This window comes from Dendrobium catenatum, unplaced genomic scaffold, assembly GCF_001605985.2.
Source record: "Dendrobium catenatum unplaced genomic scaffold, ASM160598v2 fragScaff_scaffold_1209, whole genome shotgun sequence".
In the NCBI taxonomy this organism is placed as follows: Eukaryota; Viridiplantae; Streptophyta; class Magnoliopsida; order Asparagales; family Orchidaceae; genus Dendrobium; species Dendrobium catenatum.
The window spans coordinates 165,575-187,970 of record NW_021319671.1 but is presented as its reverse complement, the minus strand read 5'-3'; the positions used below and the strand labels follow the sequence as shown (position 1 = coordinate 187,970).

The 22,396-nt window shown below is 33.2% G+C and overlaps 1 protein-coding gene across 6 annotated transcripts; it reads left to right on the top strand.

The window, feature by feature from the left end:
- The first annotated feature begins 1,202 nt into the window (after positions 1-1,202).
- Positions 1,203-20,805, top strand: LOC110101560. Of its 6 annotated transcripts, none has more exons than XM_020829503.2 (5): positions 1,203-1,403; positions 2,286-2,388; positions 13,626-13,776; positions 19,148-19,248; positions 20,121-20,805. In XM_020829503.2, exons 3-5 carry the CDS (start codon positions 13,679-13,681, stop codon positions 20,597-20,599), a joined length of 678 nt encoding a protein of 225 aa, XP_020685162.1. In that variant the 5' UTR covers positions 1,203-1,403; positions 2,286-2,388; positions 13,626-13,678; the 3' UTR covers positions 20,600-20,805. The 6 variants fall into 6 exon arrangements, with proteins under 6 accessions (XP_020685162.1, XP_020685160.1, XP_028554861.1 ...); XM_020829501.2 differs by lacking the exon at positions 2,286-2,388 and adding an exon at positions 1,503-1,623; XM_028699028.1 differs by lacking the exon at positions 2,286-2,388 and adding an exon at positions 1,503-1,670.
- Positions 20,806-22,396: the final 1,591 nt, after the last annotated feature.

The following is a 22,396-nucleotide window of genomic DNA, read 5'->3' as shown; positions in this document are numbered from 1 at the left end:
ATAATTATTAGATAATTGATATTTGAATAATTAATTATTTAGTTATTAATTAAAATAATAATCATTTATACTTCAAATTATTTTATGAATTATTTATTGGTTTCAATTTTAATTTCCATCAATAAATTACAAGTAGAAATAATATAATTCAAAAGTTGGTTAATTATCAAAGCATATAAATTAATGATTTATTTTTAAGGTACTAAGTTTATTGTACATTATTTTATTTAGAGGTGTTGTGTTATAACTATATATATTAATTATAATTACGATCTACTTTCGATAACTTAGTTTTTTTTAAATCGGGGTATTCGACTAAGAGATAATTGTTATCCTAATTATTACTTACCACTAATTAATTTAATTATATATTATTTAGATTTGATTTCAATGTTATTATCAAGTGTTTTTAAAAATCGGATCGTTCGAATGCGGCCGGTTGACAGGTCAACTGTAACTGGCATAAGATCGATCACGATTAAATCTAAAAATTACCTTTATAATCGAACAGATTGAACTGGTTAGAGACTGTTGTTCAACCGATGAACCGAACCCGATTCTTTTAAAACCAGTCAGTTAAATGACAACAAATTTTAAATATTTTATAAATATCTCTATTAATTAAAGATTAAATATTATTAATTTCATTAAATAAGTAAATAAATTTATACTTAAAATATTTAATTTAAAGTATAATAAATGTTTTATTATAAATATTTTTTTTTTGGAAAATTTGGGCTTTGCCCGTATATTAAAAAGAAATAGAAGTTACATGAGAAGACAGGCTCAAGAGAGCCTCAAAAAGTATAAAATGGAAGAAAAACCCACCTTATAACCCAAAAACTAAAAAATCAAAAAAAGGCTTTATAGCAACAGCCTATAAAATAAAATTGAATATGCAAGTATGATCCAGAAAAAACCACAGCCAGAACGAGAAGAGCTCCATTTATTATAAATATTTGCTAAGCATTTTTCATATATCCCCGCCAACACAACTCTCCTTGGCCTATTGGTTGAGAGCTTAGGCTTCTTAGTTCCAGAGTTCGAGTCAATGTGTATGCGTTGTGTGTGTGAGTTTGCCTTAATTGGCCTAAATGTCCAATAAATAAAATAATTTATACTTAAAATATTTAATTTAAAGTATAATAAATGTTTTATTATAAATATTTGCTAAGCATTTTTCATATATCCCCGCCAGTGGATGTGATGTCGTAACTTACCTAATTATCACTGAACGTGACTTCGCCTGCTTCGCATGAGTTTTGAAGAGTCGCGTGCTTCGCCTCCTCCGACGACGTTTACCTTCCCGTGGGATTGTTGCCTCACCTTCGCGTGCATCGCGGGAAGTAGAGTTTTGAAACAGTCGAACGAGGCTTCTCGGCCCCTTAAACAACGTTGCTCCTGTAAGCATCTTTCTCCCTCTTGCGCGCTTCTTCGTCCAAGTTCCGTAAATCCTTCGAACCCCAGGATTTAGTAAATCTGGAATTTACGCAAAAAAATAGGGTAAGAGCAGATTTATCTCGGCGTGAGATTTCGGGATTCTCAGATACCGTTTGGTAGGATTTACACTATATCCTGCTCAAATCCTGCATAAATCCCGTTGCCAAACAGAAGGATCTCCCGGTGGGTGCTCTGGAATTTCTATTGGAATGTTGGTATAATGTTGGCATGTTAGTACCATTTTCTTTTCCATTCAACGGAATAATTTATTTTTAATTTGCTTATTTAGATGAATTAGTGCTTTTTTTTATTTGTTTTAGAGTTTTTGGGCCAAACAATCCATCGGAAAGGTTAGAAAATGGCCAATTGATTTTTCAGTGACATCGTTTTTACAATGTATTTCCCCCATCAATAGCGCCACGACTGAAAATCTGTTGGAAGCGTTTTGGTAGCCTTTCATCAACAATCACGAGGAAAATCCATTAGTAATGACATCAATGGTTTTTTATTTTAGTTTTACAGTTCTTACTTTTTCTGATAGAATTATTATTATAATGCATTATTATACAAACATTACCTTATGATTAATGCCGTTCCGATGTTGTTTAAATCCTTCACCTTTTTCTTGTCCCCCATTTTGTGATTTCGCACATAATCTCCATTACTTCTGCCATTATGCATTCTTATACGTACGAATGAGTGCAATAAACAATAAAAACAACTTAATGTTCTAACAGCAGCATCACACACAGAAAGAATTTATAAGTTTTTTTTTTTTTTAAAAACTAAGTATTGTTTAAGTTTTAATTAAGTGGTTAACCAACAATTTTTGTTTCTATTTTAAGTACCCTTGCTACTTTACCAACCCGACGAATCCCCATTTCCCCCGCCCTATTCGCGAAAAAGACGATTGGCTTCTTGCGAAATCTGGCGATACTTGACTCCTAGGTAAGTATATTTGATATTTTTTTTAATTTGGTTGTTCAAATGATTTTTCTTTTATATCATATTTAGTTTGTGTGGATTTTTTTTTTAAGTTTAAGCTTGATTAAGTTGTTTTATATAAGGTTAAGTATGTTAAAATGTGAGATTTTTTATAGCGAAATAGGAATGAATGAATAGTGTGGTATATTTTATTTGTAATTTATGAGTAGAAGATAAGAATATGTTGTGATTGTTTTATTTCTTTCAGATAAGATTTTGGTATTTTTGGTGAAAGAAATTTTTGATGAAAGAGATATTTTTTATTATATAGTATTAGTGAAAGAATTTTTTGTTTTTGTGGAAAATATTTTTTGTGGAGAAAATAGGTGAACTTTGAGAGCTAAGACATATAATATTAGCGCATCTCAGAAATAATTTGGTGAAGAGCTATTATTTTGGAGAAAATATGTATATATTTTAAATTTCTTTGGCTAAATATATTTAAAATTTATTTTTTAAAAAATGTATTATATAAGCTTATTTAGATAAATGCTTTGGTTGTTTCATTTCTTCGAGTTAAAGATTTTAGTTTAATTATAAGTATTAGCGGTACATAGTGATGCAGTAATGTTTAGACGCAGAGCGTTGTTTGTTATTATGTATGGTGGAGAATTGTTTTTAGATGATAAAAATATTCACCAACATATGTTGGGGGGGAGTTACCAGCCATTCAAAGTGGTTGTTAAGACAAACTTAAACCAACTGAAGATTAGGGTCCTGAAAGTCCTTAAATATGATACGTCGAAGTGCACAGTGAACTTAGTTTATCGTATTTCCTCAGGGAATGAGTTTATAACATTGCCTATGGAAGATGATGAGGTATCTCAGATGGTGTTGTCACATACAATTTGATAGATACTTCTACTTTATATAGAGGTCGAAGATATTAGTGCACAAAATTTAGTTGCTAAGCAATTAACATTTCAAGTGCATGAGACATTTACTTTCGACGAGATTATAGAATGTAGTTCTACGAATTCAAGTTTCGTGTTGTAATATGCTGAGTAAGTTTTTTATTTAAATGCATATTAAATAAAGTATAATTGTTTGAAAAATTCATTATTGTTAACAAAATATCGTTTATGTGATGAAGTGAACGACGAAGAAGTTTTTGCCAAGACATACCTGGAACTTCCGATAGACCATTGGTCAATGCCGATGATGGTTATGAAACGATGAGTAGTGGATCGAGCGATCCAACTCCTAATGATGGTGATGATGACGCACAATATCATTTAAATGAAGTAAATATTGATATGAATTCTGAAATCCATAGCATGATCCAACATTATTGTTATACGAATATTGGCACTGCAAAATGCATATCTATAAATATTGAGTTTATGAAGGTATATTTAACAACTCGTGAATGGATGAAGACATAGCAAATGATAGTGAATATGCTAGTAGCCAAGTTGAGGAATAATTTTCAATTCCAATAGAGCTGATAAAATGTATGTGTTTTAATAAGAAAGAGTATCTTCAGTTTGCATTACATGGTTGACCAATTATAAATAATGTGGAGTTTGTCGTTGTAGCTTCAAATAGATAGAAAATGACATTAGTTTGTGCTCAGAATGATTGGTCAGACATATCATGTATATGACGTTTGTTTGCAGGGGGGAAATGTCTTAGAGACATATGAAAAATATCTATCATGAATAAGTGACATACCTGCACAACTCCGATTCTAGTGACAGGATACCGATAATGTAATTCTCAATTTATAAGCTACTTCATATTTCTCAGTATTAGAAGACACGGATCTCAAGCCGCTGGAGATTACAGGACAAATTGAATCAAAGTTCAGCATAAAAGTTTCGTATATAAAAGCTTGGGATGCCAAACAGAAAGTTGTGAAGATAGTGTTTGGTAGCTGGGAAGAGTTTTATTGAATTATAAATGTATTCATAGACGTCGTTTTGTTTTCGATGCTTGAAACCTTCTATAAATACAAAGGTATGAAACTCTTATATTTAAGAGATTATTTTTATCGTTTGGCTTTTTGATAAACGGTTGAACCTGTCGTCTTGTTCTTTGCCTTGACGACACATTCTTGTTAGGTAAATACCGATGCATTTTTCTTACCGCTGTGAGAATTGATGGCAACAATGGATTGCACCCTCTCGGTTTCGCGATTGTAAAATCAGAATGTGTTGATTCATGGTATGATTTCTGAGTTAAATGCATATACTAATTCTAGTTGTTCGTACCCAAATTGATTTATGTATTATATCTGACAGGCACGCTGGTTTGGTGCGTGATTGTTGCGAAATTTTTTCAAATGTTGCATATTGCCACTATCTATGACACCTAGGTGAGAATTTTAAGAAAGAAGTGCACTGAATGGGTGTTGGTGACGTAGAGTTTTCATGTTAGAAGATGTACATGATAGGGAACATTGATGATCCAATGGTCTTTGATAGGTGCATAATAGTATGATAAAGATGAAAACTGATATCACTAATGATTTGTGAAACGTAAAGTTATGTCGTTGGCTCTAACCTATGATGATAGATTTCGTTATGAAGTCATGACAACTAATGCGTCATAGTCATTTAATGGAGTTCTTAAAAGAGATAAGAGTTTGCTTGTTCAAGCGTTGGTTACAACAATTTACTATAACGTCGTGACATTACATTTGCGAAAAATAGAGATGCTAGAAGGTTCTGCAATTGATGCCACTAGTCCCTTCGCACCAAGAGTACAAGCCACACTATAAAAGATCGAGCAAGAAGCATTTAGGTTACCACAACCCATTCAAATCAATATACGTGAGTTCCAAGTGATTGACATATCATCTCGATCTTTCAGGGTTGATTTAATAGATGATAAAAATTATATTTGTAGTTATGGGAAGATAATTATATATCATATTCCATGTGCACACCTAGTTAGTTGAATTTCAATGCTAAGACAAAGTTGCCATAATTATATATCAGAATACTATATTTTAAACAATTTCAAAATGACCTATGCTGATCAATGTCATAATATTTCAGATCAATCCAGTTGGGCATAACATAATCCAACTAGTGGCATACACCCACTCATCTCCTCAAATTTTAGAAGATGTATTGGGAGACCTAGAATAAATCGTTTTAGGAACACAATGGACGAGAGAAGAGTTAGAAGCAACATACAATATAGTGCATGTGGCTCAGTAGTATATAATAAGGTAACTTGTCCTACTAGGTGAATCTAATTTTTTTTGGTAAATATAATGATTATTCCTATTAGTAGTTAGCAAATTCAATTTTTTTGTAAACTTAGGAATATTTTCTTTACATTTAAAATGCTACTTATGATGACTTTTGACTATTAATTTATAAAATTGATACATTTCAACGTATGAATTATTTGTTATATAATGAATATTAATATTATACTTAGGTAAATGCGCTTAATTTGTAGATGCCATCAAAATTTTATTTCAGTTTAATGTAGTTATTGCTTCTGATTGTAAAGATTTTTCATATATTCATTATAAGGTACTATATTGGAGGTTGTTTCACACTTGCTGATGGTGCATGAGAGGCTTATCAACTGTCCTAGGTTTATGGAGGCTTTAGTTTTTGTGGGTATAGATAGTGCGAGCCAGATGAGATGCAGATAGGACCACCACTTACAGCTCTGATTGAGAGGTGGTCGCAATAGACGAATATTTTTCATCTCCCTGTTGGTGAAATGAGTGTCACATTGCAGGATGTCTCGATGATATTGGGAATACATATTGATAGACATGCTTTTGTTGGCCACATAGTTGTAGCTGCAGACAAACTATGGTTGAGTTGGCTAGATTGCTATGATGATTTACTTAGACAACATTCAAATCCTGATCTTTTGTACCATGACCCATTCAATCCATGGATTATAGTAAAGTTCAGGATGAGTCAGGCGTATGCGCAGGCGTGTGTTCCACTGAGATGATTTAGGTGGACTTTCTGGAGGGACTCGTACATTGATTTTTTTAGATGATTTTTTGGAGGTATGTGCGGGCTTACATTTTATTCCTGCTTGGATGTTGTCTGGCTGTTTGCTATCAGATAATTGAGGCTCCGAAATTCATTTACAGTATTTGCCACTAATGGAGGACATAACGATATTTTGGACGTACTCACTTGGAGGTGCATTTTTAACTCATTTTTACATGAAGCTATCTCAAGTAATCAGACATAAACATGCCAACATAGTAGGCTGCATCCACTTGTTGCAGATATGAGCTTGGGAGCATCTACATGTTGGGAGACTTCAGCTTCATGTCCTATTTCTTATTCAATTTGACGGTTTGAGTGTTAATATAAGTTAATTTATTCTATTTATATTATAAATTTTTATTATTATTACTAAAATATTAATGTGTGAATTAGGTGAAATTAAAAACGATTACGGGAGGTATATGCAGGGAGTGTTTTGGCGTAAATGGATGAGCATGCTTACTAAAGAGTAAGATATGTTAATTACATTTATATTGATAAATTTTATTTATATTATATTCTAATATATTTAATGATACATGTAATATGTGAACTGTACACCACAGAGATTCATTAATATATTTAATGATACATGTAATATGGATGTCATCTGCGCATGAAATCTGTATCCCCATATTACCTATATCATTAAATATATTTAATGTACGGTTCCCATATTACTTGTATCATTAAATATATTAGAATATATAATCTTCACAAAATCAAACTAATATGAATAAAATTTATCAATATAAATATATTTAACATACCTGACTCTCCAGTAAGCCATCCAGCTCGTCATTGTACATCAAAACATTCCCTGTAGGCACATACCATAATCGTTTCTCATTCCACCTAATTCACACTATTAACATTTTAGTAATAGTAATAAACATTTATAATATAAATAAAACAAATTACCTTATGATAATACTTCAACCGTTGAGCTGAACAGAAAATGAGACATGAAGCAGAGGTTTCCCAACATGTAGATGCTCCCAAGCTCATATTTACAACAAGTGGATGTTATCTGCTATGTTGGCCCATTTAGGTTTGGTTGTTTCAGACAAGTCCATGTACAAATGAGTTAGAACTATACCTCTACGTGAGTACGTCTACAATATCGATCAGTGGCAAGTATTGCAAATGAATTTCGGAGCCTGAAGTATCTGGTAGCAGGTGACATTCTAGCATGACTAAAATGTAAGCCCGTACATGCCTCCAAAAAATCATCTCAGAAAGATCAATGTATGAGTCCCTCCAGTGTACACCTCAATCATCTCAGTGGAACATATATCTGTACATGCGCCTGACCCATCATGAATTTTGCTGTAATCCGTGGGTTGAATGGGTCATGATACAAAACATCAGGGTCTGGATGCTGTCCAAGTAAATCATCACATCAATCCGGCCAACTCAACCATCGTCTGCCTGCACCAACAACCGTGTGGCCAACAAAATCAAGTCCATCAATCTGTATCCCTAATATCATTGAGACATCCTGCAATGTGAACTCATTTCACCAACAGAGGGGTGAAAAGTATTCTTTAGTTGCGACCACCTCTGAACCAAAGCTGTAAGTTAGTAGTGGTACATACTCCTGTACCTCATCTGGTTCACACTGTCCAGACCCACAAAAATCAAAGCCTTTATGAAACTTAAAATAGTTGATAGGTCACTTATGTAGACATGTACCATCAACAAGTATGAAATAACCTCCAATATAATATTTTATAATGAATATATGAGAAATCTTTACAATCAGAAGCAAAACTATATTAAACCGAAACAAAATTTTGATGACATCTACAAATGAAACGCATATACTTAAGTAAAATATTAATATTCATTATATATACAAATAATTTATACGTTGAAAACTTGAAATGTATAAATTTTACAAATTAATATTCAAAGGTCATTATAAATAACATTTCAAATGTAAAGAAAATATTCTTACATTTACGAAGAAATTGAATTTGCTAACTATTAACAAGAATAATCATTATATTTAATAAATAAACATTATGCTCACTTAGTTTGACAAGTTGCCCTGTTATGTCCTACTGAGCCACATGCACTACATTGTCTGTTGCTTTTTCCTCTTCCCTCATCCATTGTGTTTCTAAAATGATTTGTTCTAGGTCTCCCAGTACGTCTTTTAAAATTTGGGGGGAGTGGGTATATGCTACTTGCTGGACCATGTTGTCTCAATTGGATCGATATTAAATGTTATGAAATTGACCAACATAGGTCATTTTATAATTGTCTAAGTTGTAATATTCTGAGACGTAATTGTAGTGACTTTGCCCTAGCATTGAAATGCAACTTACTACGTGTGCACACGGGATATAATATATAATTATCTTCCCACAACTATAAATGCAATTTTTATAATCTATTAAATTAACCCCAAAAAACCGAGATGACATATCAATCACTTGGAACTAACGCATATTGATTCGAATGGGTTGTGGTAACCTAAGTGCTTCTTGCTCGATCTTTCGTAGTGAGGCTTATACTCTTAGTGCGAAAGGACTGGTGACATCAATTGCAAATCCTTTAGAATCTTTGTTCTTCGCAAATGCAATGCCATAATATTATAGTAAATTACTGTAACCAACACTTGAACGAACAAACTCCTAGCTCTTTTAAAGACTCCATTAAATGACTCTGATGCATTAGTTGTCATGATTCCATAACGAAATATTCTATCATAAGTTAAAGGCCACGACGTAAGTTCACGCTCCACCAATCATTGTTGAATTTCAGCCTTCATCTTTATCATATATATCATGTATCTACCAAAGACCATTGAGTCATCAGTGTTACCTTTCATGTACATCTTCTGGAACAAAAACTCAACGTCTCCAGCACACATTTGGCACATTGTTTTCTTAAAGTTATCACGCAGGCGTCGTGGACAATGACGATATGAAGCATTTGAAAAAATTTCACAACAAACATGCACCAAATCATCGTGCCTGTCGGATATAATGCATAAATCAATTCGGGTACGAACAACTGGAATTAGTATATACATATGTCTCAGAAACCACACCCATGAATCAACATATTTTGATTCTACAATCGCGAAACCGAGGGGGTACAATCCATTGTTAGCATCAATTCCCACAACGATAAGAAAAGTACATCGGTATTTACCTAACAGAAATGTGCCGTCAAGGCAAAGAACAAGACAACAATAGGCCCAATCGTTTATCGAAGGGCCAAACGAGAAATATAATCTCTCAAATTTATGAGTCTTAGACCTTTGTATTTATATACGATTTCAGGCATTAAAAACACAACGATATCCATGAACAAATTTATGATTCGATAAGACTCCTCCCAGCTCCCAAACACTATCTTCACAGCTTTCCAGTTGACATCCCAAGCTTTCATATACGAAACTTTTATGTTGAACTTTGATTCAATTTGACTTATAATCTCCCGATCTATATGCCTTCTAATACTGGGAAAGACTCCTCCCAGCTACCAAACACTATCTTCACAGCTTTCCATTTGACATCCCAAGCTTTCATATACGAAACTTTTATGTTGAACTTTGATTCAATTTGACCTATAATCTCCCAATCTATATGCCTTCTAATACTGGGAAATATGAAGTAGCTTATAAATTAAAAATTGCATTGTTGGTATCCTGTCGCTAGAATCAGAGTTGCGCAGGTATGTTGGTTCTTCATGGAAGATATTTTTTATATGCCTCCGAGGTGTTTTCTCCCCTTGTATGCAAACGCCATATACATGGTATGCCTGACTTTCCATTCTAAGCATAAATCACTGTCATTTTCTGTTTGTTTGAAGCTACAACGACATACTCCACATTATTTATAATTGACTAACATTGTAATACAAACTGAAAATCCTTTTTCTTATTGAAACACATACCCTCCATCAACTCTATTGGAATTAAAAATTCTTTCTCGACTTGGTTACCAACATATTCGCTTTCATTTGCTACGTCCTCTTCCCATTCACGAGTTGTGGAATATGCCTTCACAAATTCATTGTTTATAGTTATGTCTTCTGCAGTGTCGATATTCAGTAACAATAACATTAGACAATTCTATGTATCTCAGGGTTCATATTAATATTCACTTCATATAAATGGTATTGTGCGTCATCATCACCATCATTAGGAGTTGGATCGCTCGATCCAGTCGTTTCATAACCATCATCAACATTGATCGATGGTCTCTCAGAAGTTCCTAGTACATTCCGACAAAAACTTCTTCGGCGTTCACTTTATCACATAAACGATATTTTGTTACCAATTGTGATTTTTCAGATAATTATAATTTATTTAATATGCATTTAAATGAAAATTTTTCTCAGCATATTGCAGCATGAAACTTGGATTCGTCGAACCGTCTTCTGCCACCCTATCGAAAGTAAATATCTTATTCAATTGAGATGTTAATTGATTAACAACTAAATTTTCTGCATTAATATCTTCGACCTCTACATAAAGTAGAAGTATCTCTCCAATTGCATGCAGTAACACCATCTGATATACCTCATCATCCTCCGCAAGAGCAGCTATGAACTCATTCTTTAAGGGAAGACGACAAATCAAGTTCACTGTGTACTTCGATTTATCATATTTAAGGGCTTTCAAGACCCTAATCTTCATTTGATCTAAGTTCGTTTTAACACCCACTTGCAAGGGCTGGTAACTTCCACCAACATATGCTGGTCAATATTTCTATCATCTAAAGACAATTGTCCATCATAGATAAGAATAAATGATGCTTCACATCCATACATTATTATGCCATTACATATCGCTAATACCTATGATTAAACTAACATCTTTAGCTCTAAGAAATGAAACGATCAAAATATTTATCTAAATAAGCTTAATAATACCTTATTAAAAAAATAAAATTTAAGTATATTTAGCTAAAGAAATTAAATATATATATATATATATATATATATTCTCCAAAATATTAGCTTATTCACCAAATTAGTTCTGAGATTCACTAATATTATATGTCTTAGCTCTCAAAATTCACATCTTTTCTCTACAAAAAAAATTTTCAACAAAAAGAAAAAACTCTTTCACTAGTACTATATACTCAAAAATATCTCTTTCATCAAAACTACCAAAATCTTACCTCAAAGAAATGAAACAATCACAACATATTCTCATCTTCTATTCATACATTACAAATAAAATATGCCACATCATTCATTCCTTCATATTTTGTTATTCAGAAATCTAACATTTTAACATGCCTTAACCTTATATAAAACAACTTAATCAAGCTTAAACTTAAAAAAAAAATTCACACTTAGTGGAGTCGAGGATCTCCGGATTTCGCAAGCAGCCGATTGCCTTTTTCGCTAATAGAGCAGAGGAAATGGGGAGTCGTCGGGTTGGTAAAGTAGCAAGGTTTCTTAGACTTTGGCGAGTTTAAATTTTTTTTTTCGTTAATTAATCACTTAATTAAAACTTAAACGATACTTAGTTAAAAAAACCCTTTGACTCCTTAATCCTTTATCTTTATGCATTCCTCCATTTTATGGTTCGAGAGATTACCCTGTATTTAGAAATTTAATTAAACCTAAAATTTATTTATCAAATTAAATTATAAATAATATTAATTTATGTAACTTAACATCTTTTTAATAAATTAACCATTATTATTAACAATAACACAAAAATTAAAAATAAACTGACTGCTACACACCTATTAATCGAAATTCCTCATTGTTATCCCCTTTTGTGTCCTACGCGAAGTAGGGCTGTCAAAATCGGGTCACGAGTCGGGTTCGGGTCCAACCCGAAACTGACCCAAGACTATTTGACCCGATATGAACCCGACCCGTTTTTGCAAACAGGTTGGTTTTTTGGACCCGAACCCAACCCGCTTCAGGTTCGGGTTGGGTCAACCCGAAACCGACTCACATATTTTGATTGGAAGCAAAACGACGAGAGTTCGCTCGCTGTGCTATTCGGCTTCATTTCACAGGAGGTGTGGACTGTGGAGATCGCACGAGTCGCTTATTCGGCTCCGTTGTAGTTACTTTGCTCCTTCAATGATGTTATTGGAAGTTACAACATTTTGATTGGAAGCAACGATGGGAGCTCGCTCGTTGTGAAGGTAACTTTCTCCCTTTCGTGCGCGTCTATGATTTGCTTTTTTATCTTCTCTTTTTCGTCGTTTATGTTCCGCTTTGTTCCGCCGAACGAGGTGTGGAGATTGCTCGAGCCGCTTCTTCGACTCATTTGTTACAATTCAACTTCGCTCCTACGACATTTTCATCACTTTCGTCTGCTTAGAGGCTTCTAGGGTTTGCTTTTTATCTTCTCTTTCTCGTCGTTGTTGTTCGACTTCACTCCACGGATGATGTTCCCTTCCAATCAGCGATTGGAAGTTACGTCATTTTGATCAGAAGCAATGAAGTTCGCTCGCTGTGAAGCATGACCAAATCCCGTAAATGTGCGGAACTACATTATTCCGGGTCAAAACAGAGTCATTTTCAGGTTTCCGGGTTAACCCGAACCCAACCCTGAGTTTGAAACGGGTCAAAAACCCGACCCGAACACAACACGTTTTGGGTTGACCTGAACCTGAAATTTTTGTGTCGGGTTCGAATCGGATTTTCGGATCATGTCTTGACACCCCTAACCCGAAGGATGGAAGTAGCGCTGGGCATCACGACGGGAACCGGAGGTGTGTCGGAAATCCTTGTCTTTCTCCCTCAACTGCTCTTACCCGAAACCCTCGACGAGAAAGAAAGAAGTCACGACAAGTGCTTGGTTGCGAAGGCATTGACAAATATTCTTTCCTTGGAACTGACGGGTATTCTTTCCATTCATCTAAATTACTTAAACACGCCGAACTAGTAAATCCAGTATTTAGAAAGCTGTAGACTTTATTTTTGCCCTTTTAACCATTTGGCTGTATTTACTGCAAATACTGCTTAAATTATGCTACCAAACAGCATCTTAATGAACAGTCTATTTCATCAGTTCTCGAAAAGAAAGAAAACTTTTCTATTAATAACAACATTCTTAAAAAATCTCTGGTTTAAACTATGATTATGAATGCCTCAATATGGTTTTATGGTGTATGATAATTTAATTTCTTTTTCCCGGTGTTTACTGCTTGGAAATATTTATTTTAATTGTTTATCTTACCTTTTTCTTGGCTCAAGCTACCATTAAATGTGAATGGTTCTGTTGATCAGAATAATATGATGTGGGAGTCGCTTATGGATTAGGCAAAGACTATCTGCTTTCAATGGGAGCAGTTGTAAGTAAAGCTGCTAGTGGCATTGTTTCAGTTCTTGGCAGTGCTTTTGTGGCACCTATAAAGGCCATCTTTGGCAGGTCATGCGAGTAAGTTTTTCATTCATGGTGTTCATCTAGAGATTTGAATGATCTCATTCTATTCATTTCTATGTATCCATCTATGAGCATATTTCCTCGTTTTTGCTTGCATGCATGCACGCATGCCTCTTTTTGTTCTATGAGATATAGGTATCAGATGTGCTAAATATTCTTTCATTTATTTTTGAGTTGCTTTTTTCCTCAATGATTTTCTTTTTTAATGCTTTTATCCTCTATGATTTTACTTTTTAAATTGGCACACTTTGGAGATTGAGTTATTTGCTTGACCTTTATTGGTTTATCAGCCAATTATAAAACTTATCGCATGCCTGTGTAATTTTTTGTCGAATACAAGCAGGAAATTTTTACTATTGTGCGAACAACCTTTTTAATTAACTAATGTAACATCTTCAAGATAATAAAGTTTTTTATCCTAACAAAATAGTTTGATCCTTCTAAGTTATAAGATTTCTAATGAACTAATGTTGAGTCAATATAATCCCATCTTAGGATTGAGTCAAAATAATTCAATATGATCTCTAGCATTCTAGACCTAATGATAGTGGACATCATCCTGGTTTGCAATGAAGATTCACAACGATGGAAGACTACAATGGTTTGATTATCTGTCCCCCTTCATGCATTAGACAGTGACCAATATTGGATATGGGGTGAAATCCGTGAAGACCTCTTGTATGTCCATTTAAGTAGTTGGTCTGATCAATGGCTTTTTGGACCTGCCTCATTATTTGTTTATTTATTTAAAAAATAAATAAATAAATCTTTTTTAATCCAAAAATATAAAAATATTAAAAAAAGTTACTTGTGTTGGCAATTAATTTAATCACTAATTAAAATTTAGTCCTTAATCTAGCCCTAGGCTCTATTAATTAAGACCATTAACTAGTTCATTTGAATAAAAATAATAATTCATTAGAATAATTAACTCATTTTTAGGGTGAGTAGGATCAACTGAAATTTAAATAAAGCCAAATTATAGGATTCAATAAGACGCAAATTAATATTCTTGAAAGTTTAGCAACATAGCTTGACATTAGGAACGCATTTGGGTGTTGGGAATTTTAGTAAAGTGAAATGAAAAAGTTTTGAAAAATTCAAACCAATACATGCAGATCTATATTAGCCTGCAAACTACTTGCATCACATTTCAATAGAGTTGTTAAATTTAGAAGACTAGATGCACAAAAGCTTATACTTTTTCAGCTTAGTAATTCGTTGATGTCAACTAGCTAGAAGAACAACAAAGCCTTTCTGTCTCCATCAAAATTTCTTATAGCTTGGAAAATCTCCCTAGCCTCGCCATTTAAAACACTATCTTGAACTTGCCATGTCAAAAGAATAACTCACTTTTGATGTTTCCCATGCATGCAAGGATCAAGTCTTTGTCTACTACCACCAGTGTTTGAGAGGCTCCCAGATTGTACCGTCTCTTATGTTGTTTATGCGGATGTCTCCCTATGAATGCATGAACAGAGAGTCACCAACATTTTTGAAATGAAATGCTAACATGCCTTAATATTATGAAAGCATCTGAATGCTCCGACGTTGAGTGAAAGGAAACGAAGAAGAATTACAATGCTCTAATCAATGCTTGCAAATTAATAATCAAACCATAAACCATTTGCTTTTTGCCTTAGGAATCTGTTTATGTCAAAGTCCAGGTTCATATGTCAAAAGCTTTTAGCTTACCATAGGATGCCATCCAACTCTAATTCTGGCTGAAATCGATCTCCCTGAGCAGTTGAACCCTTCAGTCATTTGACATGGTCTTTCGTAAATGTTGTGAAACTTACCCATGTTGCTTCCAATGGACGAATTTTCATGAGACTACTATCACCGAAACAAGAAATCACTTTCAAAGCCATCATTATGTTTTAAGAACACCATTAGCACTTCTTAAGGCTGCTTCCTACGGTTGTCGACATATGAGTTGAATTAATCATAGGGGAGGGAAAAAAAGATATGAACTGAGTAAGGGAACTCGTATATTATTTAGAATATTAGGTGAATTTTCATATTCCTTTTTAGAATTTTGGATGGATTCTTCTTTTTTTTCAACTCTCTTTTTAAAGACAATATGGGAAGAAAAGTTTTGAAATTTGCCTTCTAATTATGGGAATAGCATAAGAAATAACACTTAAATTATGTAAAGGTTAAATCCTTTAACTACTTTGGAGTTGTGCTTGTAGCATACTAGGACATTTATGGCGATAGGGAGAGTTTATAATCTTAGTATTGAAGAACCTCCTCCGACTCTAGTGTTATATTACAAAGTATAACAAGGCATTGATACACTACGTTAGATATTAATTGTAGAAGATTTCTCTTGTGGTGGAAGTAGAATTATTCAGATGCAAGAATTATTATCTGGTAATGGTGGGTGGTTACTTTGGTTATTCTCCTTATAAAAGGAGAGATCAAGCGATCAAGAAGGTAGTTGTTGATGTGATAGCTGATGAACATCAGGGTCAATCATTGTCGGGCATCGCACAATAAGAGGTGGTTTGCTTAGTCATCTTCTTTGTGGAAAGGTTGGTGTTAGATATCGGTAACTGTTAAAACGGAGAATATGAGAAGGAAAAGCTTGAATTTTATTAAGCAATCTATTCCCTATTTATAGATCTATACAAGGTGTATCGATAAGGAAACAAATAATTCTTATAATAACATGAATATAATTATTCCTAAATTAATGGGAGGAATTAATGCAATCCATGTAGTCTTCCCACGGATTACTGTTCACAGCCGTGGATATCTTTGGGATCGTAAGGTTGAGATTTAACAGTAACTAATAGACATTTTATATTAGCCAGTACCTAATGATGTTGATCAGAAACATCGATGGTATGCTCTATCATTCTTCATTTAGAAAAGGAGATTTAAAACTAGGAAAAACTTGCATAAGACATCAGTGTCTTACAAATTTTAGCATTGGGTGACGTCAGGCTTTAACATTGGTCGACGACAGCATTGGTCAATGATTGGAATCAATTTTACTTTATAGTAGGTATCAACATTGGTCGACAGTAATTATTAGAGTTGTGTGGTAGCGAACAATGGAAGGAATTGAGGGTGGTGAAGATGGCATCATGTTTGGTGAATGATGATGGTGTTAGTGTTGATCAATGGTGGGCTTTAACGTTGATGTGATAACTTCATTTGTGAGGTCATGTGAAAATGACATTGTAATGAGGCCCCTCCAAGAAAGTTGATGGTTCGACTTGCAACCTGATTTTTTTATGTTTGCAACTTATATTTCACAATTTTTGCTGGTTATTCCTCTCTTTTAATTGCCTTCTTTGTTTAATCTTTTTGATGTATGATGCTTCGTATATGCACACTACCCATAAAAATTTTAGCATGAGATTCTATCATTTTGATTTTAGATTTTTTTTTTGATTTTCTGATCTTTAAATTGCGATGTTTATGAATTTGATAAACTTTTGCAATTGAACCAGTGCTAAAAACATATCATGTTTTGGCATTAAGTGCTTCTTCTATAAGTTTTTCCATATAAAATTATTATCATTTGATTTGGTAAAAAGCTTATAAGTTCTGTCTTTGTAGATTCAATTATTTTTTTTTTAATTTTAGCCTTTTGAAAATTTTAGCAACTAGTTAAGGATCCTTTTTGATTTTCTGATGTTTAAATAGCATATTGAAATTAGATGTTTTTGTTTTTTTTTTTGTATTTTCCTCTTGAGGTAAGGATCCTTTTCAATAATTTTTTTAATTATAAATACCGAAGTAGTCGTTGGTCAATAATTTATGCATTATGTTGCTGTTGTGAGAAAAAAAATCCCATGTAGTGGGATAAAGGCTTGATGTTGTCGTCGTTGTGAGAAAATATGCTTATGGGCCAAAAAAGCAATTTGTTTGACATTCTTAAATATCATAGGATAGAGTACTCAATCTATGTCATCCCATAAGTCTCTAGGATTTTTAACATATGGTCTTTCACAATTCATTTAGATATATGGACAGAATAATCACTATGTCCTTTAGTCATGGGAAATCTCAAATCTTCATGGTGAATGGAGGAGCATGCTTTGATGAGGTGAAAAGCTATCTCAATCTTTTGCTATGATGTACCGACACTTCTCCTCAAAGAGGCATGCAATGTCCAACACCGTATCTGACACTACACGCGTCCGACACGAGTCAGACACACCGAAAACGTGTCCAATTAAAAAAAAAAGATTAAATACAAATTGGACACGCGTATCCGACACGCGTATCTTAAATATTTTATGAATTTTTTAAAATATCATTTCATGTATTTAAATTTTTTACTTATTTAAAATATAAAAATTAAACTTCTTATTTCTTATCTACAACACCAAATCAATCACCCTCTCAATATCGACGATAAACATACTCTTAATATTGATGCCCAATATTTATTGCATAACATCAATTCCGGACTCTTGACATCTCCTCTCTCGATGGCTGATAAACTGCATAGACGCCCGACTCTTGATATCCAAATATTAATCATTTTAAGCAGAAATTCTAGTTAAATGACATATTATTTCTAAATTATTTTTAGAAGTATACTTATTTAATTTTTATACACTATTTTTAAAATATAAAAACTATAATACCGTGTTCGTGTCTTATATTTTCAATAATTGACGTGTCCCGTGTCCATGTCGTGTCGTGTCCGTGTCGCCGTGTCCTTGTCTGTGCATCATAGATCTTTTGCCTCAACTTCCACTTTAGATTGACGTTTTAAAATCTATCTTCCAATTTTGCTCTTTCTCAAATTTTGTTGGTTCATATATTCAGTGTTCTTTTTTAATAATTAAAAAGATGAAAATATTATTTTGTTAAAATATTTCTCCTAAAAATTAGTCTGAATGACAGGTGTAATATATTAAGATCTTACCCTTAAAACAACATAAGGTTATGTGGCCCTGTGATTGAGGACCTTAACTTCTACAAAGGAGGCGAGGGTTTGAATGCAGTAGCTGCTGCGAGTAAATTCACTCAGTCTCTCAAAGAAAAAAAACTAATCCTAATAGTCAATTGGGATGTTACTTCAGTAATATATTGCATGCCACATCGATAGACGACTTCGTAGGACAAAAAATTTGGACAATATCATATTCCAAAAAGGTTGGCTATAGAGAATTAAGTGTTTAGTACATCAGATATTTATTTTTCTACATGAGGTGCATTTTTCTTTCATTTTTGAATTTGGACAGAAGTTTTTTTCCCTGCACTTAAGATCAAGGAAAAATTTGTGAAATGTTACCTTCTGAGGGGGTTCTCTCTTTCATTGTCGTAATATTATGTAAATAGATATTTTACGATCATTTAGTAGCTCTCTTATATGTATCTATTTGGCTTTGCACAGGGGCATTTGTTCAGGGACATGGGACTTGATCTGCTTCATAGAGCATATATGCATTGCTAGTCTTGTGAGACTGTTTATTGTATCCGTGCTCACCTATATAAGTAAGCATTATGTCTTTGTGTATTACAATTCAATGTTCTTAAAATGCAAATAGAAGTATGCTTGAAACATTATGACAGTCATTTTTTGAGCAATCTAGTTAATTTATAGTTCATTTGGGGTGATTGTTACTTTCTGAAAAAGTTTTAGTTGAATTTTTGTGGAGAATTGTTTTTTTCTTTTTGAAAATTGTAGGGAAAAAGATTAATGCCACAATTTGGAAATAGAAATATTGTGGAGGGTTATTCAATAACCTGTCCACCATTGTTTGATAACCTGTCTTTTGATTTTTGAAAAATTTGCATGTCTATGTTTCTACAATTTATTGACTATCGTATGTGACATATAATTCAAGTTGGATATACACCATCTCATATTATTAATGGCATAAGGAAGAAATTTCTTTTAATGAATGGAGTTTTGAGAATAAAGACTACACACAACTTAATGCAAAATGTTTAAATTATTTTTTTATGCACTTAAATCAAAAGACTATATAAGAGTCTCTACATGTACAATTGACAAGAAAATATGGGATAGACTATGCATTACATACGAAGGTATAAATAAGGTCAAACAATCTTGTTTAAAACTTACTATTGCATGATTACGAACTATTTCACATAAAATCAAATGAGACTATCTCTAATATGTACCCAAGATTTACTAAGATAGTGACATCCCTAAATGCCTTAGGTAAAGAACTATCAAATTCTGAAAAGATTAACAAAATACTTCATTGTTTGCTCTGATATCAATTGAAAGTTCAAAAGAGGCTGTTAAACCTTGCTGAATTACCCTAAGCACACTAGGGCGGTGAATTGGTTATTTAAAGTTTTAGTGAACTAAAATACTTTTTGCTTTTTCTTCACAGTTCTGCTCTTCTTTTACCTCTTGTTCAAAGTTGGCATCATCCAATGCATTGGGAGAAGTTTTTGCAAAATGACCTGGGCTGCTTGTGAGGCATACTGGACGGCATTGGAGGATATCAGCTGCTTCTTCTGGCATAAACTGAAGGACACTAAGCGAGTCTATCGAGGAAGGTTCGAGGACATGGAAGAGGAGTTCAGCAGGACTGACACTGACCCTTCAGACGATTATGAGAGCATTAGAGTCACGAATAGGCGAAAGTCGGTTAGGGACAGACGGAAAGATCGACTGAGACGATCTTTGTATCCAAAGAGCCACAGTTCATTAAAAAGGAGACAAAGAAGTGGCCTTCACCACCATGTGAGGTTGAAGACAAGTGAGGTTTCAGTCCATGTTGAGGGCTCAAGAAGGAGAAAGAAGGCAGGGCAGATCCAAGTGAGAAGCAGAGCCCATCATATTGGACCGAAATTGTTCAACAGGTAATGAAGATGATGCTTAAAATAAGGTTTTTTTTTCCCTTATCAAGTTATTGTGCTAAAATTCAGACAATTCTACAGTTCATAGTGAATAGAAGTACTTTTGTTTTACTGTTATGATGGTAAACATCAGTGTTTTAGTACCTGTATTGTTTGTTCACATAATTGTTATGAATTATCTTTCAGCTGAAATTATTTAGACTTCTTTCTTTACTTAGCATAATTGCATTAGTTTGCTGATAGTTTGGCCAAAGTTTCTTTTACTGCAAAAATATTTTAGAAAATGTTGTGCTGCCCAACTAATAGCCCAGAAAATTCTAGAATGCTTGATAATGTGATGTGATTATATATGTTCATGTAATACACATGAGCCGAGAAAATTGCACCTGGAGCACATGATGCAAAATTGTATCAGAAATAAAAAATATGTGATTAAAACATTTGATCAATCACAACAACAACAACAACAATAGCATCAAGTCTTTATTGTACTATGTAGAGTCAGCTATATGAATATTTTTTCTCTATTTATCTTATTAAGAATTAAATTCTCATTTAAATATAATAAAACAATATCATTTCTAATACTTTTTAATCCAATTTTTTGTCTTCTTCTACCTCTCTTAACATAGATTGGAGTTAATACATCTACTCTCCTAAATGAGTCATCAGAAGGCTGACGTTTTATGTGACCCAATCATCTAAAACAACTCTATCTAATTTTATTTGTCATTGGAGCTACTCCAGCCTTTTCACGTATATATGCATTTCATATTCTGTCTCTATTTATAAAGCCTCTCATCCACCTTAGCATCCACATCTCCATACACTAAATTTTATGCTTCTCTTTTAATGACCAACATTTTGCATTATAAAGTATTGTAGGTCTCACCATCATCTTAAAAAAATTTCTTTTAAGTTTGAAGAATACTTTTCCATCATATAACAAGCCCGATGTATTCCTCCATTTTAACTATTCAACTTGAATTCTACTAATAACATAACATTCCCATTTATTTCACCATTGCTTTGAACAATTGTCTCGAGATATCTAAAATGTGCACTCTTTTGAATGACTTGATCACCTAATGTCATAATCCCACTATTAGATCTAGTTACACTCAATGTATTTAGTTTTAGATCTATTCAAATGAAAATGTTTAGAGATTGACCTTTATAATTTAAGTTTTTTTTTTTCCAACTCTACCTCTTAGTCTTATCTTCAAGAAGAATATCATCAACAAAAAGCACACACACCATGGTACATCCTCTTTCAACTATTATCAATAATATCTATGATTAAAGCGAAAAGATATGAGCTTAATGTTGATCCTTGATGTAATAGAATTGAAATAAGAAAATACTTGATCAAACCACCTTGTATTTGAACACAACAACTTATGCATGCATATCCTTAATTACTTGAATACAACCATTGTTAAATCTTTTATTTTCTAGAATTCTCCAGAACATTTCTCTTGAAAATTTTCATATGCTTTCTTAAAATCAACAAATATCATATGTAGATCGTGCTTACTCTCTCTATACTTCTCCATCATACCTCTCAAAAAATTTCCATCATACCTATAAAAAAATGTATAGCTTCCATAGTAGACCTACGTGCATTAATCCAAACTAATTTTGAGAATTATTAGTATCATGTTGTAATCTATGCTCGATTATTCTCTCCTGTAATTTTAATGTATGACCCATTAACTTATATCCTCTATGATTCATAAGCTTTTATGCATGATCGTTATTCCTAAAAATAGGAACCAAAATTTTAATTGGTTGAGAATTAAAT